The 27,668-nt window shown below is 45.9% G+C and overlaps 2 protein-coding genes across 2 annotated transcripts in view; one reads left to right on the top strand and one right to left on the bottom strand.

Annotated features, from left to right (window-relative positions):
• The window catches only part of BICRAL (BICRA like chromatin remodeling complex associated protein), a 105,906-nt gene extending 81,225 nt beyond the window's left edge, over window positions 1-24,681 (bottom strand). The window contains exon 1 of the mRNA XM_069564480.1: window positions 24,634-24,681. The gene's annotated coding sequence lies outside the window, so the exon portion shown is untranslated. The remainder of the gene's footprint in view (window positions 1-24,633) is intronic.
• On the top strand, window positions 24,092-27,668 carry TBCC (tubulin folding cofactor C). The gene is made up of 2 exons (XM_069564484.1): window positions 24,092-24,193; window positions 24,846-27,668. The coding sequence occupies exon 2, from the start codon at window positions 24,921-24,923 to the stop codon at window positions 25,956-25,958; it is 1,038 nt and encodes a 345-aa protein (XP_069420585.1). The 5' UTR covers window positions 24,092-24,193; window positions 24,846-24,920; the 3' UTR covers window positions 25,959-27,668.

Raw genomic sequence — 27,668 nt, 5'->3', positions numbered from 1 at the left:
ACTCACGTCTGAGAGTTATTTTAAGGACTCAGGAACTAGTGCATGTAAAATGTTTAGCATGGTGCCTGAAACATAATGAGAGGGCAGTATGTTCAGCTAATATCCTATAACCTCGTTTTAGTTATGTGTCAGGTTAAATCGTGTGAAACCTTCCCATGTAAATTTCCAATGGCAATCTCACATGATTCCACCAAATATGTCTCTCTTATGTTCTGTCCAGGATAAGGAGCTCCTCAAAGGCTTTTTATTTTCCAAGGGCCTAGCAGAGGACTTTGTATACACTAAGCTCGCAACCAGTACTTGTGGGATAAAAGAAAAACAACCCAATCCACAAGATGTATAAGAATGCAAGAAATCATCATATTTCTACTCAGACAGCTACATATTAAGCTAATAATAGAATCAGTCTCCCTGAATCACATAAAACCATTGCCCAGTTGATCCCAGGCAGCATTGCCTAATGGTTTATAAGTTCTTCCTCACTCTCTTTCACTTCCTCTCTCATCAATTAGAGCTTTATCATTGCTGCATTTTAGCCATGTGACCGTGGCCTATTTTTTTAACTTCTCTCACCTCAGTTTACTTATATGTAAAATGAAGGTGAGAGTATCTGTATCTTGGGTCAGTAGGGGAAGAGTTCAATGATATTAGGGATGTAAAACCAGCTTTAGTGCCTGGTATAAAATAAATACTTAACATTAGTTGCCGTTACTGTTGTGGTTGCTAATACTATTATTAGAAGTAACGTGGAATTGTTTTCAAAGCAGTGGTAAATAAGCAAATTACTGGAGTGATTACAAATATTTTCAGCACCTTGCCTACATTATTATTTTATTTGATACATGAGTATAAACATTTTAAATCATCTTTGTAGAGACTAAGGCTATTCTAGTCCTGACATATTTCAAGCTGGTTATTTTTCTTGACAGACTTAAAAAAAAAAATCTGAACTCCTACAAGCTTCTAGTACAAGGATGAGGAATATAGAAGAACTGTTTAAGAAAACAGAGGCACAGTCACTCCCACTGGCCTTGCTGTCTTACACATCCAGCCTGTTTCCCCACTGAATATGTGAGGGGGAGGACAGTCATTAGGTTTGGAGGAGGCATCACACACACGGGAAGCGTCATTCACCAGCTCCCAGGCCCCTGTGGAGCCAGGATTCTGAATATGTCCTCAGCAGAGTGTCCCTTCCACTCCACCATGCCCAGCAGGATCATGGGTCACGGAGACAGCAGCAGAGAGGTCTCACAAGCTCAGAATTTGGAGAGAAAGCCAACCGTGAAGATAAGCTACCCATGCAAAGGGGCTTGCTGAATAAATAAATGTCAGTGTCCTTTCTGAAAATGAAACCAAGGGGGAAGACATATGAAGAAGAAACTACCCCTAAAAGATGACTTGTATATACAAGTCGAATACAAAGAAATAAGTAAGTACAAAGCATACACCAAGATACATCTTCAACATGGAAGAAAAAAACTATCACCTCCACAAGTATTCTGATCACATTCTAATGTGAGCAGAGTAAAGTCGGTCAGGCAATTTCAAAGCCTCCATGAAATACCTCCTAGACCATACAATTCTCTCTTCCCTAAATCTTCTAATTACTGGTGCCATTTCCCAGGTGCTCTGATACTGCTGAGCAAAGGTACAAGTACCTTTGTACCCAAAAAGGTTAAGGCACCTCCCTCACTGTAAATCAAACCAGTCAACTAGCAGTCTAGGTATACTGGTCAGTCCCTTGTAGAGTTAGATTAACCTGAGTCAGGTCTAACAACCAGGAGGTTGTTCACAGATGGGCAATCAAAGCAAAGGACATGTACTCTCTACATATTTTAGAATCATCTGTGACTTCTTATTATCTCCCTTAACCCAGGCAACTCACCTCCAAAATCTCCCTCAAACATAGTCCCTTTTCTCCACTAACTGCCTCACCTAAATTCAGGCCCTCATCTCTTGCTTGGTCTCTCGATTTCCCTTCCCTCCAATCAATCTTCTATCTAAATTATGACCCCAGATCACCTTTCAAAAACCCAGAGCTGTTGGTGTCATACCTCTACTAGCACCTCACTGCCCAGGGAAGCTTATTAGAAACACAGATTCCCAAGGCCAAACTCATCTGCAGAAAAATGGAGTTTCTGGGATGAACTGAGGCCCTGATACTTGTACTTTGAGGTGGTTCATTGGCTCCACCTGCCTCCCCAGGGGTACCTGCAGCTACTCCTCTCCCCACACCCTGCAGTCCGGTCATGGAGAACACCCACCCCTGGACAAGAACAAACTCCTCCCCCATTTGGCCATATCCTTTCCCCTCTGCCTGGAATGTCCTTCTTTGGGGGGCAAGCCCACCATTCTCCAAGGCCCAGTTCAAACGCCACCTCCTCTGGGAAGCCTTCCCTCCACCCCTGTGGCTTTCAAACAGATTTCACATTGCAATGCAGTAGATGCTTAGATGAAACAAAGGTTTCTGAAAACAGTATCTAAACTTCCTATGGAAGAATGCAACTTGATCTATTTCATTCTATTATCCCATTTAAAAAAATGCTGTTTGCCACCTTATAATGGATTTCATGATTCACTAAGGGAGGCAAACTTCGTTTGAAAAATACTGCTGAAAGTGAATAAATAACCGCCCTCTCTATGCATGTAATACGTACTCTATTATAGACTATTTATCACACTCTACAGTAATGATCTGTTTACAGTCTGTCCCCCACCCCACTTCCCTCCCCCCAACAGGCACACACCACAAGGAAGTCAGCATATCCTTGGGTAGTTACCCAGCTGTTGATAAATGCAGAAACGAGAATATTGGAGAAGGAATAATTTAATTGCTTTTGCGTGTGTCTAATTTTTTTTTTTTCATTTCTGGTTATGGTTCACAGCATAGTCTATCAGCAACTCCCATGAGCCTGGAAATCATATTAGCTTCAACCCTTGAAGTTAACAGCAATTTAAAACAACAGCCGTTGTATTTCAGAATAATTTAACCAAGGTGTAAATTTTTCTTCCCCTCAAAAATAAAAACCACGGTACAGGCAAAACCAACCAGAAAATATTTTGTCGGGTTGCTAGCTTGCCAAGATAGTACAAATGTGGGCAAACAAATCTCTTACTTAAGATACTCAGAAGCAAATATTCAAAAACCTCAAAACCCTCCTTCCGTACCACTTCAGAAAGGAAACCCCCCTCCTGCAGGGCGGGTGCTGATATAGAGGCCTTTCTATCTTGCTGCCTAAAGCTCCCTCTCTCACTAGGCTGTCCCCATCAACACAAGCACAAGAAAAAAGTAAGGAGAAAAAAAAAGAAACCAGATCAGCTAAAATGAACCGCAGTAATGAACCCAGGCAGCCAGTTCTGGTGCGAATTATACCTGTGATGGATGAGCAGGGACACGGCCGGCTGTGGGGGAGGGATCCCTTCTCAGCAGCACGTGGCTCCATCGACAGGAAACCTGCCTGCAACACCCCCAACTCTGCACACCGCTCATTTGCAGCATCGTCATTTGTGTGATGCTAATTTGCTCAATGTCCTAAAGTACTGAGAGAGATTCAGTGAAAACACAGGGTGGGCTTGGAGTAGCTAGCCCTAGGACAGGCTGTAAGTAGAGGAGGGACCAAGTGTCCAGGAAATGCTCTGGGGGCCAGAGGATGGAGCAGGAAGAGGAGCCTCACTGTAAAGCTGGGTTTTAAAGGATGAATAAGAGTTCTCCAAACCATGTGGGGAAGGAGAGGAGAGAGCTCCAGGTAGAGGAGCCTTATGCAGGGTGTCATTATTAAATATGAATGAGGGGGGAGCAGCAGACAGGTAGATGGTGAGGGACTTTGTTGTGCGTGGCAGAGAGTTTGGACTTTTTTAGACTACTGCTTTCTACTGGGCAGGTCACAACACGACAGGCTGTGAAATCCATGAGATTGTTACCAACTTTTGCAAAAAATGAAATTGCCTAGAATAGGAAATATTTGAATATATTGCGGGCAGTGAGGGTGTAAACTCTTCTGTGAAATTTGTTTCCAATATAAATGTGTCTATGTATGTGCTGGTTGGTGATATAAAATGTACTTCTTATTGTGGCGGTGACTTAAAAAAAGCAAACCAAAACTCCATCTGGGCAAACAAGGGATCTACTTGAGGATGGTTAAATAAGAGACTGCTGTGACGAGATGTGAATCTCATGAGGATAAGTGTGGTGGCTCAGGGGACACATGATGGTGTTCTTATAAGGTGTCTCCCCACCAGACACTGAGCTCCTCGGGGACGAAACTCTGTGTGACAAGCACTCAGGTTCCAGCACCTGGTACTTGTGTAGGCACTAAATCACTGCCTGCTGACTGAGTATGGTAACGGATCTTCAAGGCGATTCCCACTGGGCCTCATCTCCTGGGATCCCCACCTCTGTGTATCCCCCGCCCACACTGTACCAGGGTTGGTCTGTGTGACCAACAGAACAGGGCGCTAGTGATCGTCACTTCTGAGGTTAGGTTATGAAAGGCTGCGGCTTCCATTTTAGGTTTTCCTTCTGGAACAGTCGCTCTTGGGGGAGCCAGCTGCCACGTCCTAAGGACACCTAGCCTGTGGAGACACCCACACGACAAGGAACTGAGGTCACCAGCCAGCAGCCAGTGGGGCAAGGAGGCTTCCTCCCTGTCATCGAAGCAGGTCAGCCCCCAGCCCGCCTTTCTAACGGTGACAGCCTCACAGAACAGTGTGACGGCAACCTCGAGAGGTAAGCTGTCCCTGGATTCTGGACTCACAGAACTGGGTATATAATACAACAAACACTTATTTAAGCTGCTAGGTTTTGGAGTACTCTGTTATACAGCAAAAGACAACCAATATACTGAATCAGTGAACAGAGCTGAACAATAATACCAGTATACTAGAGTTATCCAGGGTTGACTACCATTTTTTTTTTTCCCTCCAAGAATCTATCATGTCACATTTTCAGCCTGACTAGATAAGGGAAAGGCCCCTGACCCAAGCTGGAACAATGGGATCCTCTCTTCAAGCTTTCCTACTTGAGGCACAGAAACTGGGTCAGGTGTGAGGAGCAGACTGTAAGTCTGACTAGGGGTCAAGACCACCATTTGGGGGCAGTTATAATGGGGTCCATGCAAGTGAATGGGAACGGAAAGGCCAACGTGTCCAGAAGCAAGCAGATTCTCAGTGGACGTGGAGGGAAGGAAGTGGGGAGGAGAAAGGACCTGGGATATTCTAAGCCCCAGAAAGTCTGGCCGCCTTTCTAGTATTTGGGGTGGAAGAGTCCCCTTCCTTATAATTATTTCCCATTTTACTTGCTCATTGATGAGTGAGTTCCTTTTCTTGAAACCAAAAGATCCTCGAATACGGCCTCTCTCCAGTGCTAGCCAGGGGAGCGGTTCCTCCTGCAGGCCAAGGGTCTTTCCAGAGAAGAGTAACAACTCACCAGAGACTTCAGCTGTGTAACTACCGCTATGCAAAGACAGCCATAGATCGAGTGGAAGGTCTGTTCAGACCATTAAACTCCTTTTGCCTTAACTCCACTTTCACCGAATAATCCTTTGATTATTAATGTGCTTCAATTTAAAAAGCTGTGTTCTGGCCAGCTGACCTAATCATTCAAGTGGTTGGGTAGGTTCATGCCCATTATAAATTCACAGATTGGCTTTCGAGTACAAATCATTCCGGCGTAACCTCCATTTCATTTCCACTGCCCTCGGTCAAGCCCTGTCATTTATCCAGTGACCCACTACAGGAGCCTCCCCATGGCACTCACCCTGCTTCAATCCATCCTCTTCAACTTCTCTTCCTAAAACAGAAAGCACTCGATGCCTTGCTCCCTGCTCAAAACCTCTGATGGTTCCTGGTGCCTTGGGAATGACTGCAGGCTCCAGCCCCATCTTCCACCACACCTTGATGCTTCTGACTCCTTCTTCCTGCCTGGCATTACCCCAGGTTCCTCAAGTGCAATTGGCGTCCACCCTGCTCGGCTCCGGTTCTGCCCTTGCTGGCGCCCTTTCCTCTGGGCCCCTGCTCTGCCCGCTTTCTCTCAGTCCACTCCTCTCTCTGCCCTCTCTCTTCTCTTTGTACTTCCATGGAATTCCTCTCTCTCCTTTATAACCCATACTGGGGTTGACCTGACTTACAATTAATTGTCTTTTTGTCTATCTCTGGATCGCGGAGCCCCAAGGAGACTAGGCTTTGTTCATTTTTTTCTTCCCCTCGGCTCAAGGCCGAATAAAGCGTCTTGCATCAACAGTTTAACATTCATTGCATGTTTTCTGTATCCAGGCACCTGGCTGATGTTGGAGTTAGCAGGAACTCGACAAACGGCCACCAAATCAATGACAGTCAGTTAGGTGGCAGGAACAAGTTTCCCCTGGATCTGACGATGGTCAGGAGAGGTGTCCACCTAGCCTCTGCAGGTGCAGAGCTGAAAGAGCAGAGTCAGACTCCTGGTGACGTCCGTCATGCAGCAATGAATGAATGAATCTCAGCCTAACTTTTTTTTCTTTTAAATGAAAATCAAGGTGTGATTTCTCATATCCTAATAAACTAACATGCCACTTTCCTTTCTTCTCTTTCTCCCTCTTTCTGCAGTTGCAGTTATGACTCACAGGTACCTTATGGAATGCAAGCTTTAGGTTAACTACTGGAGAATGGAGATGGGGGTGGCCCTCCACTTACCTAGTTTATATGGTTTAGAAGAAGGGCACATGGGTCAACCCACCAGTGACTTTAGTGTCCTTCTTTCAAAAGAGTCAGCATCTACATGCAAAGGAAGGAGCAGAATTTGGTCCTGATTTGTCCACTGATAATCCATCTCCTGTGCCCAACTCTCCCTCTCCTTCCCAGAGTTGTGGGAAGGACTCAGCTCTGGGCAGACCTGAGATGGACAGGTCTGTCCTAAAGATCCAAAGATCACAGCAGAGAACGTAACACAGCCATTCCTAACGCAATGGGTCAAAAAGTATCCAGAATTAATAAGTAAAAGGCAACAACAAAAAAAGCATGTTTCTCCTCTTTTTAAACAAAAGTGAAGATTTCTACCCTCTAAATTTCTTTTTTTTTTCCTTCTAAATTTCTGTCTTCCAGAGGTTATATGCTAAACGAATGTTGCCTCAAATCAAGGCTTACCCCACAGGTTCTAAAAAGGCATCCAAGCATATTGCACAGAGCCTTGACCGTCTCCCTCATTGCGGGCAGATTCTTCACTGTCTGAGCCACCAGGGTAGCTCTGCTCCTGACAGTCTTTAGAGCTGCATACACAGAGCGCCAGGAATCACCAACCTGCAGAACCGGGGAACTCTCACAGCGGCTTTTGTTTTCTGGGAAAATCGCAACTTTGTCAAGAGGTCATCTTTCTTGGTTTATCTTCACAATCCAAAGTTTTACCCAAATTTCACCTCTCACTTTGTGGTCATTCTTCACACAAAAACCAACTTTTTATTACTTTAAGAGAATTGTGCTCTTTAGACAAAGATAGTGGAGACCAGGGAAGCCTGGTGTGCCAAAGCCCATAGGGTCGCAAAGAGTTGGACACGACTCAGCAACTGAACAATGACAAGACAAAGACTAGGGCTCCCCTAGTGGCTCAGGGGTAAAGAACCTACCTGCCAAAGCAGGAGGCTCTGGTTCAGTCCCTGGGCTGAGGAGATCCCCTGGAGTAAGAAATGGCAACCTGCTCCAGTATTCCTGCCTGGGAAATCCCATGGACAGAGGAGCTTGGCAGGCTACAGTCCATGGGGTCACAGAGTCGGACAGAACTGAGCATGCATGTATGCTATATAGCACAGGAAGCTCAGCTCGGGGTTCTGTGATGACCTGGAGGGGTGGGATGGGGGGTAGGGTGGAAGGGAGGTCCAAAAGGGAAGGGATATGTGTATACATACAGCTGATTCACTACACTGTACAGAGAAACTAACACAACATTGTAAAGCAATTATATTCCATCCCCCCGCCCCACCCTGCCAAAAAAAAGAAGACAAAGATTAGAAAACCTCACAATCTCTGTAGAATGCAGAAGGAGGGTAGGAGGCGTGGCTCCCTCAGAAGCTAAATCACTGTCTCTCTCACCCACAGGCCTGGGATGTGCTCAGATCAGTGCCTCAGCAAATTAACTGGGAAAGGAGTACATGGAGGCTGTACATTGTTACCCTGCTTAACTTAACTTATATGCAGAGTATATCATACAAAATGCCAGGCTGGATGAAGCACAAGCTGGAGTCAAGATTGCCGGGAGAAATATCAATAACCTCAGATATGCAGATGACACCACCCTTATGGCAGAAAGCAAAAAGGAACTAAAGAGCCTCTTGATGAAGGTGAAAGAGGAGAGTGAAAAAGGTGGCATAAAACTCAACATTCAAAAAACTAAGATCATGGCATCCGGTCCCACCACTTCATGGCAAATAGATGGGGAAAAGTGGAAACAGTGACAGATTTTATTTTCTTGGGCTCCAAAATCACTGTGGACGGTGACTGCAGCCACAAAATTAAAAGATGCTCCTTGGAAGAAAAGCTATGACAAACATAGACAGCATATTAAAGAGCAGAGACATTAATTTGCTGACAAAGGTCCATACAGTCAAAGCTATGGTTTTTCCAGTAGTCATGTATGGACGTGAAAGTTGGACCATAAAGAAGGCTGAGTGCCAAAGAACTGATGCTTTTTAATTGTGGTGTTGGAGAAGACTCTTGAGAGTCCCTTGGACTGTAAGGAGATCAAACCAGTCAATCCTAAAGGAAATTAACCCTGAACGTCCACTGGAAGAACCAACACTGAAGCTGAAACTCTAATACTTTGGCCACATTATGTGAAGAACTGATTCATTGGAAAAGACTCTGATGCTGGGAAAGATTGAGGGCAGAAGGAGAAGGGGACCAGGGAGGATGAGATGGTTGGATGGCGTCACTGACTCAATGGACATGAGTTTGGGAAAACTCCAGGAGACAGTGAAGGACAAGGAAGCCTGGCGTGCTGCAGTTCAGGGGGTCGCAAAGTCAGACACAATTCAGCGACTAAACAACAGTAACAACAAATTTCAAATTACCACAGGTTAGGGACCACTGGATCCTTCCCGGAGAGCAGAACTCACTTGTCAAACACACGTGCCTTACCCGGTAGCTCCCATCACACACCCATGGTCCTGAACAGTAGGTGCCATTGTTCCCATGTCCAAGTTGGCATCTTTCACATTTTGTAAGCAAACATGCATTATCCTGAGAAATGAAGGAGGAGGAAGTATCTGCAGCACCAAAGGATTCCCACTGTGCAGCCACATTTCCTGACTGCTGCCACATCCTAATGACACACGACATCCCTTTATTCATGTCAATGAGCACATCTCAGAACCATAATGTGCAAAGCATCATCACCAAACCCTTTTTTCCCAATTTTTTTGACCATAAACTCTAAAAAGAAATACATTTTATCCTGCAAGTAACACATATGTATATGTAAAATATATATGTATACTATAAGCCTACTTATGAATACAATGCACTGTGACATTTTCCATTTTATTTCATCTTTTTTTTTTTAATGCAGATCTCTATCCACTAAATGGATTTCATGACCTTATTGTGTTGGAACCTGCAATTTGAAAGCATATGATATTTCACAGAAAAGTGGTGCTTTGTAGAAAATAATAAAATTCTATCTAAAGAAGAGAAACTTTCAACTTCTAGGCAAAAAAGTTGAAGAGGAATAATATTTTTGCTTCTTTTAACTTTCAACTGCCAGGACATTTTAAAAGCATTTTATCTCAGCAAATGAGCATTTCTACAAAAACCCATCTCAAAACATTGTGGATCATTATTCCCCTTATACTGAAGAAGGAAAAAATGGAGGTTGAAAAGGTATTGACCTCACCCACCCACCTTCCATGTCCAGTATTTAAAAATGCACATGTTTGGGAATTAAAATTTGGCTGTGTCTTCTGGGACTTCCCTGGTGGTACAGTGCGTAAGAATCCGCCTGCCAATATAGGGGACACAGGTTGGATCCTTGGTCTGGGAAGATGCTCCCACATGCTCAGGAGCACCTGAGCCCGTGAGCCACAACTACTGAACCTGTGTGTGCTCTGCCACAAGAGAAGCCACCACAATAAGCACATGTACCGCAACAAGGAGTGGCCGCTGCTGACCACAACTGGAGAGAGCTTGTGCACAGCAAGGAAGCCTAGCCCAGCCAAAAACAAATAAATAAATACATTTAAAAAATAAGATTTGGCTGTATCTTATAAAGAATTTTGAAGTTGTACTGCTTCAAATTATTACCCTCCTGGCAAGGTGACTGTGAAGATTAAATGAGATAATATGAGGGAAGGCTCCTACTGTCCTTCGGGTTCTTGGGTTATCTTTTCCGGGACGTGCCTGAACTCTGTGTGACCCGGGGGCTCATTCACTGAATACCTGCCCTTCTGGGTGACAGAGGAGAGAGGATCCAACAAAGAGTTTACTGGTTCCATTAGTAACAATAAAAATCATTACAAACTAGGATTCTGGAGTGTCTGGGCTGAGTATTTCAGTTATTCCTCCAACAGATAATTATGATGAGCTTTCCATACCAGGCATGATGTGCCCATGTGCAGAGACTATGGGATGTAAAAAAAAAACAGGAGACACAACTACAGCCCTCATGGCCCCTGCAGTCAAATAAGAGCTTAGAGGTTGTGAAAATACTTCACGTTCCATTAATGTTACATAGCCTGTTCCTTTATCTGTAAAGTGAAGTAAGATTAGATCAGTGGTTCTCAAAACTGAAGATTTCACAGATAAAAAAGGCTTTCATAAAAGAAACTGAAAAAAAAAAAGCAAATGATCTCACAATTCTATAAAGTGAATGAATCATCACTTTAAAAAAAAAATTACATAGCCTCATTTTTCCCTTTTACTATATAAGCCAGTTTTTGTCCTGGAATTTGAGGATCCCTCAGGACTTGTCCAGCTCTGACTTTGTAGAATTCTTTGGTTTTCTTTTGCAGCAACTACTTACATGTAAAGTGAAAAGTAAAAGGGTTAGTCACTCAGTCATGTCTGACCCTTTATAACTCCATGAACTGCCAAGCTCCTGTCCCTGGGATTTCCCAGGCAAGAATACTGGAGTGGGTTGCCATTTGCTTCTCCAAGGGATCTTCACAACCCAGGGATTGAACTCGGGTCACCTGCGCTGCAGGCAGATTCTTTACCATCTGAGCCACTAGGGAAGTTCTATTTACATGTAAATTCTACCCATATATCCCCCAGAATTGCAGACAGGCCAGACACCTGTCCCTAGGAGAATCATTACAGGGTCCTTTATGAGAAAATCTTAGTACACACAACAAATTCTGGCTCCACCCTTGACCCTGAGTGCTGAAAAGTGCAAAGGGACCAAGTCCTGGTGACCAGAAGGCAGAAAGGAACAGTTGTTGAGGAGCCACCACAGGCCTAGCCCAATACTTGGTGCTTTCCCACCCACTACTTGAACATCACAACCATTCTAGGAGAAATATATCTTCCTCTTTATCTCAACTTTTCAGTTGGAGGAAACTGAGTTCAGAGAAATTAAGTATCACGCCCAATGTCACACAGCAAGTAATCAGAATTTAAACTCAGATCTACTTATTGCCACAATCACACCTTACTGGCAGGAAGAGACATTGAAAACAGAACGAATGCAGAAAGGCTTCAAGAGATTTACGCGACTTTTGACATGAGAGAAATTTGAAACTATGTTCAAAAATTCAAACCTTTGGTGGTAATGTAAATTGGTGCAGTCACCATGGAAAATAGAATAGAGGTGCCTCAAAAGCCTAAAACTACAACTACTATATGACCCAGCAATACTACTCCTAGGGATATGTCTGAAAAAAAGAGATCATTAACTTAAAAGTTACGTGCATTCAAATGATGTTTATAACAGCATTATTTATAATAACCAAGATGTGGAAGTAATCTAAGCGTCCGTCAACAGATGAATGGATAAAGAAGATGTGATAAACACACCTACACGCGTGGGTACGGGCACATACAATGAAACATGGCTCAGCCGTAAAAAAGAATAAAAGTTTGCCATTTGCAACAACATGAAAGAACTCAGAGGGTATTATGCTTAGTGAAATAAGTCAGACAGAGAAAGACAAATAGTGCATGGCATCACTTATATATGAAATCTAAAAAAATAAAACTAGTGAATATAACAGAACACACTCACACATCTAGAGAACAAACCAGTAGTTACCAATGGGGAGAAGGAAGTAGGGAGGGGCAAGATACGGTAGGAGGTTAAGGGGCACGAACTACCATGTATGAAATAAATAAGCCACAAGGATATCTTATACAGCACAGAAAATACAGCCAATATTTTATAATAACTATAAATGGAATATAATCTTTAAAAATCGTGAATCACTATGTTGTACACCGGAAATCTTTATATTATACAGTACGACACCTTGATAAGAAAAAAAAGACAATTCAGATAGCTTACTAAATATAACACTCTATTTTAGAGTCAGCAGGTTGGCACCTCTTTAACTAGGTCTCTTTTCTGATCATCTTAGCAAACATCTTCTCTGCCTCTGGACTCCTTCTATTCTTTACCCTAGGAACGAGAACAGCAAGCCCCCGACCCACTTCCATTCACACTCCTAGGAGAAAGCTTTGCTTCTGGCCCAATTCTCCATCCATCCTTCATCAATTTAACAAGCCTTTATTAACATGTATCAGGTGTTATGTTAGGCACAGAATAAAACACATCCCTTCTTGAAGGAGCCCAAGGCATAGAGTAGATACCTATAAATACAGGCAGGATACTGACTTTACAACTGGACACTCACCCAGAGCCAAAGGAGGGGAGAATCCAGGGAGGCTTCCTGGAAGAGGAGATGTGTAAAACAGCTCTTGTGGGAGACAAGTGCCCTGTCACACAGAGAAGAAAAGGCACAAGACTGCAGGCAGTGGAACAAGGGAGCAGGAAGCAGGTCCCACGTGGACCCACCAGCTCTCTCTCCAAACCCGTTCGTCCTGGCACCAAGCCCATCACAGCCCCAGCTCCCCACGCCAGGACCTTCCACAACTCCTTGCCCTCCTATAGCCCTTACCTCCAGTGAATCCCTGAGTCCTGTCTAGTCTCCTAAGTCTCTCAAATATCTCCCCTTCCTTCTCTATCCTCACTCCCCTCACGGCAGCCCAGCACCACCATTTCTCCTTGGTTCCTGCAACAGCCTCCAAATGGACATCACTTTCCATTTGCTCCATTGAATTCACTCAGCACGGAGGATCTAGCATCTAGACTGACTCTACAGCAGGGACAGGGGTGGGGGGGCGGGGCAGTGGTAGCAGCAGGTTGGTGGGAACCATCTGATCCTGTCATTATCCTGCTTAAGTCCTTCACTAGATACTAGTGCCTTCCTGATTGAGACAAAACCTCCTAACAGGATTTACAAGACCCTTGGTGGTCTGGCCTCCGCTGACCTTCCTAACCTCATCTCTGATCTTCAGTTCCTCATAAGCTGTGGCTTATGAGCCTAGTTGCCCAGCACCACCACCTGGGGAGCTTTTTAAAAAAAACCCAATATCACAGTCCCACTTCCAGACACTGTGACTGAATTACTCAGGGGAAGACCCCGAGCATCCGGGGATTCTAAAGCTCCCTTTGTGATATTAGTGCGCAGCCACAGCTGAGAACACTGCTCTAGTCCAACACATCTTACAGGTTTGCCGCGCAAGCCCAGCCTCTGCCATCAGAGGCCCTGGAGCTATCCTGGCTTGAGGCCAGGGTCTTTCCGTCTCATTCACTGCAGTATTTCCTGCACCCAGAAAATCGCACCGTGAGCGATTCTGCTTTCTCCCCTCACCTGATGACACTCATTCTTTAAGATCCAGCTTAGACTTCCTAACAGACACTCCCTCTCTTGATGCCCCTGTTCGGGGACAGGTGATCCTGTGTGAGCTCAGCACCTAAATTTCCCCCAGTATAGCATGTACCCCCCACCTGGTGCTCGTCTGCATCCCACAGGTAGTCTGTAAGCTCCGAGGGAGACCTGCCTGTGTGTTCATCAGTAAAGCACCTCCACCCCCGGGAAGTGCCTAGCACAGAGTCAGTGCTGATTTAATAAGTGTGGCAGGAATAAGTGGAAGTGAAGGAGCACAAGTGGGTGTAATGGCAGAGGATGGTGTGACTGGGGTGATAGCAATGGTGGGAGATGAGCGGGAGGCATGCTGGGGACAGGTCGTGAGGGCCAGGCGTCCTCACCAAAGACTCTGAACAGCATCAGACAACAGGGAGCCAGGGCAAATTTTAGGTAAAGTGACACAAGCAACTTGAATTTTAGGGCAGTGAGTGGCTGAGGCACAGAGTGCTGGGGGAGGTCAGGGAGGCCCAGTGGTCAGGGACCAGACGGGAATCTATAGCAATAGCCCACCTATTGAAGAAGATGAGGAGGGGGCTCAGGCCTGAAGACAGGGGGCTGGCTGAGACAAAAGACCCAGAGAGAGGGGGAGGGAATCGAGAGTGTTTGGAGGCTTGGTGGCCCCGTGAGGAGGAATGAGGCTCTGTGGATGACTGATTTCCTGCTCAGAAGACTACAACTGTGGTGAGGATTGTGACCAGATGCAGTATCATAACCAGACAGGGGTATGAAAAGAACCTGATGGCTTCCATTCAAGTCTCTTTTTCTCGATTTTTTGTTGTTGTTGTTTGGTTTGATATGGACCATTTTTTAAAAGTCTTTACTGAATTTGTTACAATATTGCTTCTGCTTTATGTTTTGGTTTCTTGGCCAAGAGGCATGTGGGATCATAGCTCCCTGACCAGGGATGGAATCCACACCCCTGGCACTGGAAGGCAAAGCCCCAACCTCTGGACCGCCAAGGAAGTCCCACCTCGATTGAAGTCTTAGCGTCACCTCTTACTCGCTCTCTGTCCTACAGAAGTCACCTTCACCTCATTTCTTCACCTGCTCAATGCGGGTAACAAGTAGTACCATTATCACAGGGATGTTGTGAAGGCTGAAAGGAGTAATAGGTGTACATGCTCAGCCACTGCCTGGCACAAGTAAACAGCATAGGCGAGTTCACAAAATTATTTATATACAATGTGCCGTATTATCTGCTAAGAGTTACGATCTGCCAACAATTCCCCCCCTCCCTCTGAAGACCTGTGCTCCACCCATCAAGAGCTGGAATCTATTTCTCCTTGTCTTGAATCTGGGCAGCTTTGTGATTTGCTTTGACCAAATGAAGTGACATTGTACCAATTCCGGCTTAAGCCTGAAGAGAGCTGGTGGCACTTACTTTTGGCCCTTGGGAAGCCAGCCACCATGCAAAGCTGGAGCCCAATGGCAATATTAGGAAGGAGACTGAAGCAAGAGATAGGCTGGGTGGAGGGGACGAGGTGCAGTACCAAGGCTGAAGACATATGAGAGAGGCTGTCTTGGAGGCTCCAGACCCAGTTCAGCCCACAGAATTGTGAGAAATAAGTTACTCTTATTTCAAACCAATAAGTTTTGGGTTCGTTTGCCACACAGCAATAAACTGAAACTTACGTATCGAACAAAAAGGACATCACTGGGACAATAAGGACTTCCTTTGAAGCCATCTTAAAATAGGTATTTTGGACAGTGGAAATATCGAGACATAGAAATATCTAGAAAAGTGTTGGAAGTCCAAGTTTGGGCTCAGGAGAGAAGCAGGAGGAGCCAGGGATTCCAGAATCAATCAGCATAAGGACAGGACTCGGTGCCCTGGGAGGAGGAGGAGAGCTCACCAGGGGAGGTGTGAGGAACTAGAAACTGGTACCAGGACAGAAATCTGGGCCCACGGATACTTAGGGGACAGCTGGAGAGAAGCTGGTAAATAAGATGAAGAATAGTGATCAGGGATGGAGAGAGAACACACAGAACCAGGGAGCTGTACTCTGAGAAGGGGTTATCCAGTGCTGAGAGCTACAAAGAACAACGGACTTGAACATTAGGAGGGAATGGGGATTTCCCACTGAAGTAGCAGAGGCAGAAACCAGGTGATAAGGGATTAAGGAGGGAATAAGATAGAGAATCTGAACATAGCAAAGGTAGATGACTGTTCTTAAAAGTCTGTTGTTACAGTTGAACCCAGAGAAACAAGAGACTAGATTGGCAGCTGCCAAGGGTGGGATGGGAGATGGACAAAGGTGGTCAAAAGATACAAACTTCCAGGCACTTCGCTGGTGGTAAAGTGGATAGGAGTCCCACCTGCTGATGCAGGAGACACAGGTTGGATCCCTGGTCTGGAAAGATTCCACATGCTATGGGGCAACTGAGCCCGTGGGCCACAACTACGGAGCCTGTGCTCCTCAACAAGAGAAGCCATCACAATGAGAAGCCCATGCACCGAAAAGAATGAGTAGCCCCAGTTCACTGCAACTAGAGAAAGCGCGGGCAATGAAGACCCAACACAGCCAGAAATAAATAGAAAGTTACAAACTTTCAGTTACAAGATGAGTAAGTTCTGGAAATGTAACATACGGCATGTTGACTACAGTTAACAATGCTGTTGTTGAGTCCCTAAGTCGGGTCAGACTCTTTTTCGATCTATGGACTGTAGCCCGCTAGGCCAAGTCCCCTGCACTGGCAAGTGGGTTCTTTACCACTGAGCCACCAGGGAAGCCCCACAGTTAACAACGCATGCGCCCCAGTGGCTCAGTCATATATATAGTAAAAGAAGGACTGATCCTTCCATCATTAGAAGGTCTGATGCTGAAGCTGAAGATCCAGTACTCTGGCTACCTGATGCAAAGAGCTGACTTATTGGAAAACACTTTGATGCTGGGAGAGATTGAGGGCAAGAGAAGAAAGGGGAAACAGAGGATGAGATGGTTGGATGGCATCACTGACTCAGTGGACTTGAATTTGAGCTAACTCAAGGAGAGTGAAGGACAGGGGAGCCTGGCATGCTGCAGTCCCTGGGCTTGCAAAGAGTTGGACATGACTTAGCAACTGAACAACAACAACAAATACAAACACACACACACACACACACACACACAAGTCAAATAATCACAATGAGTATCTTAAACTCACACAATATATCTCAGCAAAGCCAGGAAAAAAATAAACCCGATTACCTCTCCCACAAAATTTTTTTCAAAAAGTTGAATAAAATATAAAGTCTATTTTAATAGGGACTTCCCTGGTGGTCCAGTGGTTAAGAATCTGCCTTCCAATACAGGGGATACAGGCTCGATCCCTGGTCAGGGAGCCAAGATCCCACATGCTGCAGGGCAACTAAGCTTGTGCCTACGCACCGCAACAAAGAGCCCGAACAATGCAATTATGACCTGAGGCAGCCTAGTAAATAAATAAATAATTTTTTAAAAATTTATTTATAAATATTTTTTTAAATACATATTTTTTAAGAAGTCTATTGACAAAAGAGGGAAAAAAGTATTTCCTTGGGTACATGAAAAGACAAAAAGAAAACTGTTTTAAGTGGAGGGAACTTGCTTGTTCAGAAGAGAAACCAAAGAAGCAGCATTAAAGATCCTGAAGAAACAGAGGATGGGGGTGGCTCAAGGTTCCAGGAAATGGGAGGGACGCAGATCAGGTGGAGGTGTTGGCCTTGAAGAAGAAGGGCAAGAGGCAAAGAGGTGGATCTTCACAGACAGGTAATAAGAGGGAGGCAAGGTGTGGTTCCTCTCTGCTGGCCTTGCTGTCCATGGGATTCTCCAGGCAAGAATACTGGAGTAGGAGGCCATGCCCTTTTCCAGGGGATCTTCCCAACCCAGGTCTCCAGCACTGTGGGCAGATACTTTATTGTCTGAGCCACCAGAGAAGCCCAAGAATACTGCAGTGGGTAGCCTATCCCTTCTCCAGGGGAACTTCAGACCAAGGAATCAAACCGGGGTCTCCTGCATTGCAGGCGGATTCTTTACCAGCTGAGCTACTCAGGAAGCCCCCAAGAAGAGCTGGTTAAGGCCGTCTGCTGACAGGCAGCGTGGGTCTTGGAAGACTGACATAAGTTTCTGAAGATTTTGGAGGGAATGCAGGAGGGGCCACAGGAGTCAAGTTTCCAGACCTTTCTAGAGAAGCCCCACCACAAGAATTCCTGCCTTCTGAGCCTCAGGCTGTCCACGCCAGCTTCTCTCCTCTACCCTGCCCCCAGCCCTGCTCCATCCCCTGAGTCAGCCTCTGGCCTAGATGGCCCCCTGGAAGGTTGCCCCTTCACTCTCAAGTATTTACTGACCATCCACACCATCAGCCCTGCCTCTCTGGGCAACACTCTCTCTCTCTTCCCACAAGATATCCAAACGTCCCCCCTACTTTTCAGATACCTCACACCTCTTTCCTTTCACACCCAGCAGAGGACCCCGCTACCCACTCACAGAGGGCACAGACACCGTCAGACTCATCAAACATGCAAGTTTACCAACAGCTGCACCCTCTCCCGCTGACACATCAATTAGGAGGTCTTGGCCAACATTTTAAAATACAATAAAAAGAATAGAAAATAGCATCTACTATATATCCCAAGAGTATTTGCTGTTTCTTAAAGCTTGTGTTTCAATTATGATGCATCTGTTACTGTGAGTTGAGAGCAAATGGTTTGCGTATGTTTGAAAACTTTCACAATAAAAAGTTAATACAATAGCGCTGCCATAGAGAAGGCTGTCCTTCCCTTTATCCATGGCTAATCCTCACACCTGTGTTTTGTGTCCCATCTCCTCCAGTCATTTCAGGGCCCTTAGGTTATGTCTTTTTTTTTTTTTTTCTGTAAAAACCAGAAATACCTCATTGGCCTCCCTGCACCGCCTGTTTATTCCCTCCTCCCTCCTCACAGACTCCTCCAAAGAGTTACATGGATTCGGCATCTGCTCCTGCCCCTCCCTCTCACCTATCCCCTGCGGCCTCCTGCTCCCAGCACTCCTGGATACAGCTCTCCACAAAGTGACCAGTGACCCCTGAGCCGACATACCTAGAGGACACCTTCCAGGGTTCACTGACTCCATGTTCATTCCTGTTCCTCCTTCCAGCGAGAGCTCAACCCTGCCTGCTCCGGAAGACTTCACTGAGACTGACCTCCCAACAAGGTCAAACCTCCCATGAGGGGCACCCACTGTTCTCTGTCCTTCCTAACAGCTGTCAATTGTCACTGTTACAATTTCACATTTGTGTAATTATCTGCCCCAGATTAGGCCTCCTCAAGGAGGAAAGGGACTCTGCCTATCTTGACCCACTCGGCAGCCGGAGAACCTCCCAGGCTCAGCGTTGGGCATGGATCCATAAGCAGCAGCAGCCCCTGTGCTAGGTCTTAGCGGTACAATGAGGAAGGGACCTCCCAGAAAGTGACGGGAGCTGAGGAGGGTGAAGAAAGCCAGGGGCAGAGGAGGAAGGCAGAAGCTGCTCCCATTCTGCTTCCCAGACCAAGGTAGAGCCTTTTCCAGAACAGCACGTGCCTGCACGGCTGACACCTCTCACTGGCTTTGTGTCAGAAAAGTCAGCCACCCAGACTGGAAAATTGGCTATATATTTCATACCTGACACGCACAACTTGTAGTGAATCCTTTTAACCCACTACACATTCAATATTTGCTGAAAGATGAATAGGGGACACCTACTTCTGGAATCCAGCTACTAGAAAACAGAGGCTGGATTTGTTTATTTGCCTAGGAATGGCCTGCACAGGGTTCCTGATAAACACCAAAGAACACAAAAGGCCTCATTCTTTGCTATCTGACCACACCCAAAGACGGTTTTATTGTGTTACCTGCTTTCATTCCTTAGTTACTGATTTTCTGTGGCATATCACTACACAAATATTCTCTTAAGGATGTTAAAAGATCAAATAAATACAACAAGTATTTAAAATTACAAACATAGTATGGAGATGCAACCAGAAAGTTCAAACTGTGGGAAACTCTATTAAACAAATGATCATTTTTCTCAACAAAACACTTGAGAGAGAGCGGGGGAGGATTTAAAAGTGATTAAAGACACATATTAACTAGGCACACTGTATAGAAGTTTGGATCCTTATTCAAATAAAGTAATTTTTAAAAGGAAATTATAATCTGAGAAATGTGAATATTGGTTTGGATCAGTGGTTCCCCTAACAGCCTAAAACTCAGATAATAATGGAGAAACAGTCGCCACTCTTTTGGACTGTGGCTCAACAGTAAAAGAATCTGCCTGCAATGCAGGAGACTTGCAGGAGATGCAAGTTCGAGCCCTGGGTTGGGAAGATCCCCTGGAGGAGGAAATGGCAACCCACTCCAGCATTCTTGTCTGGAAAATCCAAAGGACAGAGGAGCCTGGTGGGCTACAGTCCATAAGGTTGGAAAGAGTTGAACACGACTGACTAAACAACAACAACTAATAGTATTGTGGTTATGTTTTTAAAAAGACAGCCTTAATCTTTCTGAGATACATATTGAAATATTCGTGGATTGTAAAATATTAAATAATATAAAGTTTGGGATTCATTTTAAAATAAGCAAGTTAGAACCAGAAATGGAACAACTGATTGGTTTAAAATTGGGAAAAGAGTATGACAAGGCTGTATATTGTCACCCTGCTTATTTAATTTATATGCACAGTACATCATGAGAAATGCTTGGCTGGATGAATCACAAGCTGTAATCAAGACTGCCAGGAGAAATATCAACAACCTTAGATATGTAGATGATGCCACTCTAATGGCAGAAAGTGAAGAGGAACTAAAAAGCCTCTTGATGAAGGTGAAAGAGGAAAGTGAAAATGCTGGCTTGAAACTCAACATTAAAAAACTAAGATCATGGCATCCAGTCCCATCACTTCATGGCAAATAGAAGGGGAAAAAGTGGAAGCAGTGACAGATTTTATTTTCTTGGGCTGCAAAATCACTGCAAATGGTGACTGCAGCCACGAAATTAAAAGATGCTTGCTCCTTGGAAGGAGAGCTATGACAAACCTAGGCAGCGTATTAAAAAGCAGAGACATCACTTTACTGACAAATGTCCATATAGTCAAAGCTGTAGTTTTTCCAGTGGTCATGTACAGATGTGGAGTTGGATCATAAAGAAGGTATAGAGCCAAAGAATTGATGCTTTTGAACTGTGGTGCTGGAGAAGACTCTTGAGAGTCCCTTGGACAGAAAGGAGATCAATCCTGAATGTTGATCTTAAAGGAAAATCAACCCTGAATATTCACTGGAAGACTACTGCTAAAGCTGAAGCTCTAATACTTTTTGCACCTGATGTGAAGAGCTGACTCACTGGAAAAGATCCTGATGCTGGGAAAGACTGAAGGCAAAAGGAGAAAGAGATGACAGAGGATGAAGTGATTACATAGCATCACTATCTCAATAGACATGGATTAGAGCAAACCCTGGGAAATATCGGAGGACAGAGGAGCGTGGCATGCTGCAGTCCATGAGGCCACAGAGAATCAGACACGACTTAGCAACTGAACAACAACAAGAAAAAATCAGAGTGAGGTGGAGTGGGAAAGTGGCTAGGGTTTTAGAAGAAACAAGACTGCCAGTTGTGAATTGCTGAAGTTGGGTGATAGGTACATGTAAACACTCTCCTCTCTACTTTTTAAATTTTCAGAAAGTTAAAAAATGTATCTAACAAATAGAACCATTAAAGCATCTAAATTTTTGTTAAATAATCTTTAAAGTCTGGAACACGTTACAATTCTCTCACTTTCCAAGATGTCTAATGGACAGCAGTTCTTCGATTCACAAGCTTTGTAAAGCATCCTTGAAAGCGGGATCCAGAACTCATGGGCAGCTTGCCTTCTGCCACATTTCCACTGTAAAGCATTACCCTTCCATCAGAACAGGCATGTCCTTCTGAGGAGCTGGGGCCCTTTCAAGGATGCACACTGAATCAACCGCCCTCAAGTGTCATAAAGAAGACGCACACACAGCCTGGCAACGCCTTCCTACTGCTCTCGAAATGTAGCTTTAAACCTATGTCTTGACCACCTACCCTGGCTTGCAGCTGTGCTGGGGTCTGTCAAGAACTGTCAAGCCCGACCGCCTTCATGATACAGTGGTTGAGAATCACCTGGGACACAGGTTCATTCCCTGGTCTGGGAAGATCCCACATACCATAGAGCACTAAGCCTGTGTGCCACCACTACTGAGCCTGTGCTTCAGAGCCTGAGGGCTGCAACTACTGCAGCCTGGGCACACCTGCAGTCCATGCTCCACAACAGAAGCCACCAGAAGCCCACACACTGCCACGAAGAGGAGCTCACACTCACGACAACTAGAGAAAGCCCGAGTGCATCAGTGGAGACCCAGCACAATCAAAAATAAATGATAAATACATTGTAGATTATAAAAATGATATATTATAATAAATGATAAATACATTATATATTATCAAAAAGAACATTCAAGCCAGTGCTTCACAATGACCAGACTTCTGACCCCTGTCCATTCCCACTGGAGCCTCACATTAGTCTTTGAAGGCACCTCCTACACACTGATGGCATCCCACTCCAGTACTCTTGCTGGAAAATCCCATGGATGGAGGAGCCTGGTAGGCTACAGTCCATGGGGTCGCAAAGAGTAGGACAAAACTAAGCGACTTCACTTTCTTTCTTTCTTTCCCACATCCTGGGTCTGCAGGGTGACCCATTCATTCTTGCCCTTTACTGCCCCTTTTTCATTAAAGTCTGAACTAACCAACTTAAAATACTTGGAAACTTCCAAAATCTACTGGACCCTATCCCCAAACCACTCACTGGGCATAAGTGAAGTTCTTCAAAGGGTTTAATGGCCTTCCATTCCACTTCAGATACAGACAACACTATCCCCTACCCGCAGGGTCACTGTAGCTAATTCAAAAACGTTGTCTCACCCGTTACAACACCCAAGCCCAATAAACCTTGTTTGCTACAAACTTCTTAACTGGGGAACAGACTGTACTGCTGCAATACTTGGGTGAGGCAGGTCAGATTTTTCTCCCTAGCAAAATAAAACTCTAAACCTTCCCTAGGGGCTTCCCAGGTGGCTCAGACGGTAAAGCGTCTGCCTGCAGTGCGGGAGACCCAGGTTTGATCCCTGGGTTGGGAAGATCCCCTGGAGAAGGAAACGGCAAGCCACTCCAGTACTCTTGCCTGGAAAATTCTTTGGACTAAGGAGCCTGGTAGGCTACGGTCCATGCGGTAGCAAAGAGTCGGAACCAACTGAGCGACTTCACATCAAACCTTCCCTGGTTAAATCAATTCTTCACAAAATAAATCAGCTATTGCATTCCCCCATATGACCCAAAGACAAGGTAACCAGTTATATTTCGTTCACCCGCCTTGGAAACATACTTCACACACACACACACACACACACGTCTCCATCTATCCTGTCCATGAAACAACGCAAATTAAAATTTATCTTACATACTACAAGCGCAAGTACAAGATGTTTTCAGCAACGTCATTTTCATCAGGTGCATGTCTACAAATACACAACAATTCCATCCCCGAGTGGAATCTGCCAAACAGTGTGACCTGCGCTGACTTTCAGCGGAGAAACTCGGGAATTTATGTTTGGTTTTCGTTTTAAATGAGAAGGAAAGGAGGAGAGTGGGTATTGAAAAAGTGGGAGAGGAATCTTAATCCTCTCATCTCCTCCCATTTTTTTCTGCATCAAAATGCAGGTATATCAGTACCATTTCAGGTGACAGTTTCTCGGGCAGTTAACTACCCCGACGGAGGTTGGAAACCGGGGGTGGAGATAAAGGTGGAACCGGCGACTGTAAGGACGGGGAGGGTCAGAGGCCCCGGCGCTCAGCCGAGCACGCGAGGTGCCCAGCGCCGGCTGCCGGCCGCGCCCGGGTTCTCGCCCAGCCCACTGTTCTGGGTTTTGCCAGCGATTGCGCCGTCCAGGCTGCCCACTCACACCTCTGGCTGGTCCCGACTTTAGGGGAGGCTCATTTACTTCCGGTGATAAATCCCTCCCACCACCTCTAAAAATAATGTAACATTTCCCCCATCACTATCCTAACCACCGACGGCCCCACAGACGGCCGCCGAGTCCGGGGCTGGGGTTTCAGCCCCCCGCGCGGCCAGCTGGGCAGGGAGTGACGGCCCAGGGGGGTTAGGGCGTGGGAGGAAGAGGGAGGGGGTGTGGAGTCTCACCCTGCCCCCGCCCCCACCCCCACCCTTTCGACTGCAGCAATTGGCAAAAAAAGAAATAGTAATCCGTTTTTAGACTCCTCCAGGGCCCCCTGGACCCGGCTGCAGTGAGGACCTCAGTCTCTCACGTACGTGCCCTTCGCCTTCTCCCGCCCGGGTAACTGCCTTCGGGAATCCAGGAGCCCCAGGCCACGCGGAACTGCAGCGGCGCGGGGGTGGGTAGGAGGGTTTAGGGGCGGCAAGAATGGGTTGGGGGAAGGGGTGGTGGAAGGAAAAAGAAAGAAAAAAACCAAGAGACATGCAAGCGGCTCCCTAGCCAGCTGTTCCAGCTGCCGCTTCCACCCGCGCCGGCCGGGCGGTGTAATATTCTCCCCCCGCTCCATCTTTCTCACCACTACCTGTCCCCCCCACCCACCCACCACACGCACACATTCCCCCCACCAGTTGCGGATCTCCGGCCTGTTAGGGGGTAGTAGGGAGGAGCTGGGGGGGAGGGGGAGTCCTGCGAGTTTCTAACCTTGTTCTTATAAACAAACCCACATGTGCAGCTGCCGCTGCTGCAACTCACCCCACAATCCCGGATATAAGTCCTGCCCCTTTAAGAAGAAAAAAAGCTTCCCCCGCCTGCCTCCCACCCCACCCATCCACCAGGACCTTTGTCTCCCCACCCCCTCTGTCAGTCTGCCCCGCCCCACATCCCCGCCCCCTCCAGTGCAAAGGAACCAATGGGCAAAGAAAATAAGGCCGGGGTCTGACGTCAGCATGCCCGGCCAATCACAGGGCGCGTTGGTGGGAGGCCTTGCGAAGGGCGCGCCCGGAGGAAGGAAGGCAGGAGAAAGGAAGCTTGAAGTCAAGATGGAGACTGGTGGTTTGTCCGCAGCTGCCCTAGCGAACGGGGACTTGGGATCCCAGCGAGAGCGGACCCTGGTGCCCGAGCGGCTTCAGAAGCGAGAACATGAGCGGCAACTGGAGGTAGAAAGGCGAAAGCAAAAGCGGCAGGACCAGGAGGTGGAAGGGGAGAAGAGCGACTTTTTCGCCGCTGCCTTCGCTCGGGAGCGATCGGCCGTGGAAGAGCTTCTGGAAAGCGGGGACTCCGTCGAGCGGCTGGAGGAGGCGGCCGCTCGGTTGCAGGGGCTTCAGAAACTTATAAACGACTCAGTTTTGTTCCTGGCCGCCTACGATTTGCGGCAAGCGCAAGAGGTGCTGACGCGGTTGCAGGCGGCCCTGGCCAAGCGGCGCCAGGAGCTTCAGCCTAAGAAGCGTTTCGCTTTCAAGACCCGCAAGAAGGATGCTGCTTCAGCCACGCAAGTAGATTCGGCTCCCGTCGCCCCGGCGGCGGAGGGCATCCTGACCTCCCCGCCGCCCTTGAAGGAGGAGGGAGATTTCGACTCCAGCTGGATCTGCGGCTTCTCCAATCTGCAGTCCCAAGTTTTGGAGAAGAGAGCTGAGGAGCTGCACCAGCAGGACGTCCTTTTGACCCAACTGAGAAACTGCACGATCAAACTCTATGGCAATCCCAACACCCTGCGGCTGACCAAGGCCCAAGGCTGTACGCTGCTCTGCGGTCCAGTGTCCACCTCCGTGTTCCTGGAGGACTGCAGTGACTGCGTGCTGGCCGTGGCCTGCCAGCAGCTCCGCGTACACACCACAAAAGACACCCGCATCTTCTTGCAGGTGACCAGCAGGGCCATCATGGAGGACTGCACCGGGATCCAGTTCGCCCCCTACACCTGGAGCTACCCTGGCATCGACAAGGACTTCGAGGGCTCTGGTTTAGACAAGAACAAAAATAACTGGAACGACGTTGACGATTTCAACTGGCTGGCCCGGGATGTGGCCTCTCCGAACTGGAGTGTTCTTCCTGAAGAAGAGCGAAGGATCCAGTGGGACTAAGCAGTTGTCACTCTTCACTTCCACCAAATACTTCCCTGTGGGACTGAGGCCGGCTCTTGGGACCCCAAAGTTTACTGTAGTCATGCTATATTTTGATTATTTTAAGACTTTGAGGTTGTGAATGGGCTTCTACTTTTGATTTCCATTAAATTTTTGGCAGGTGTAGCACTTTAAAGAATTTTTGTTATTTTGGTACTGCCTAGGACCTGTTGTTAGACGGTGATACTTTGAAGCTGTAAGGGGAAAAAGTGTGGTTGTATGTTGGTTTTTAATGATTTGTGGTGTTTAAAACTTATGCTTGATAAAGTAGGTCTTTAATAAATATTTGTTTAATAAACGAATTCAGTAGGGCTCTAGTAGGAGCCAGTTAGTCTGTAACTAAGGTATCAGACCTGTTTAAAATGCCATTAACCAAGAGCTTTTTTGACTTGCAGGTTTAACTTCCATAAGTATTTTTTAGTGGATCGATGGAAGGACTCTTATCTGGTCTTCAGCTACAAGTTGGCTTGGGTTTTTGGCATCCAGCTACTCATTCACTTGGATCCTAAGTTTTGGCAATGGGCTCCAAGAGCCTCATGAGCCTTAACCACCCATAAAGCCACAGTAGTTCCAGCTGCCAGTTTTTGTGCACTTAGAATGTTATTGACACCATTGTAAGCACCTTACTGGTGTCCTCAGAATTTTATGAGGTAGGTTCTGTTAATGCAATTTTTCAAGTAAGGAAACAGATAAGTAAGTTACCCGAAGGCCACACAGCTGGAGTGGTGGGCTGGATTTGAAACCAGGTACTCTGGCTCCAGAGCCCAGCTTAATCACTCCTAGATACTGATAATGGAGTTGGGAAGAAAGCTTCCAAAATTAAGAAGGGCAAATAGTATCTATTCTCATATTCTAAAAGAACTGAGGCAAACATACTGCTGAGTTGCTGTAATTCTCTGCTGTTACAAATTTGGCTTTCTGCTCTGTACACTACAACTCATTATTAAATGGAAAGTTGTATGATTTTCAAAAAGGTTTTTTGGGTCTAGTGGCTTTGTAACTGGGTGTGCTTTTTATTTCATAACTACTACAAGTATTAAGGTGCTTAAATATCTCAAATATTATATGTTCTCTTTTGTTCCAAAAAAGGATTTACAGTGGCTTCTGGGATATGTGAAATATAACAAAATGATAAATGACAAGGAGGAACCAGGGTAGAGTGACAAACTGCATGCAGGCAGGAATGAAGCCAATAAACAAATGTAGCTGCCAAACTCGGTTCCTTAGCTGGGTGTGAATGCAGATTATTTTTTTCCTCAACCATTAACTGACTTGAAAAGGGATCCTAATCAGTTTCACAATTTGCATCATCTACAAACAAGAGGGAAAAATATCATTTAGTTGGGAGAATTAGTTCTGATAATAAAAAGAGACAACATATAATTAAATCCTCAACCATATCTTTACATTAGAAACTTGTATATCCTAAAGCTGTTGCCCTAGAGACTGATAGTTTACACAAGTGCACTTAAGGATAAACCATGCTTAAATAAAAAAGGTTTAAAAAGAATAAATAAACCATGCTTTTCTTTTTTGGCCACACAGCCTGGCATTCAGGATCTTAGTTCCCTGACCAGGGGTTGAACCCGGGCCTTGGCTGTGAAAGCTTGGAGTCCCAGCCACTGGACTGTCGGGGAATTACCCAAGAATAAACCATGCTTGTGACACTAA

Source organism: Ovis canadensis, chromosome 20, assembly GCF_042477335.2.
Source record: "Ovis canadensis isolate MfBH-ARS-UI-01 breed Bighorn chromosome 20, ARS-UI_OviCan_v2, whole genome shotgun sequence".
NCBI classification, from domain to species: domain Eukaryota; kingdom Metazoa; phylum Chordata; class Mammalia; order Artiodactyla; family Bovidae; genus Ovis; species Ovis canadensis.
This window is presented reverse-complemented; position numbering and strand designations above follow the sequence as displayed.

What these genes read in the sequence shown, in the direction of transcription:
- TBCC (XM_069564484.1), top strand. Translation starts at nt 24,921, where the DNA reads ATGGAGACTGGTGGTTTGTCCGCAGCTGCCCTAGCGAACGGGGACTTG.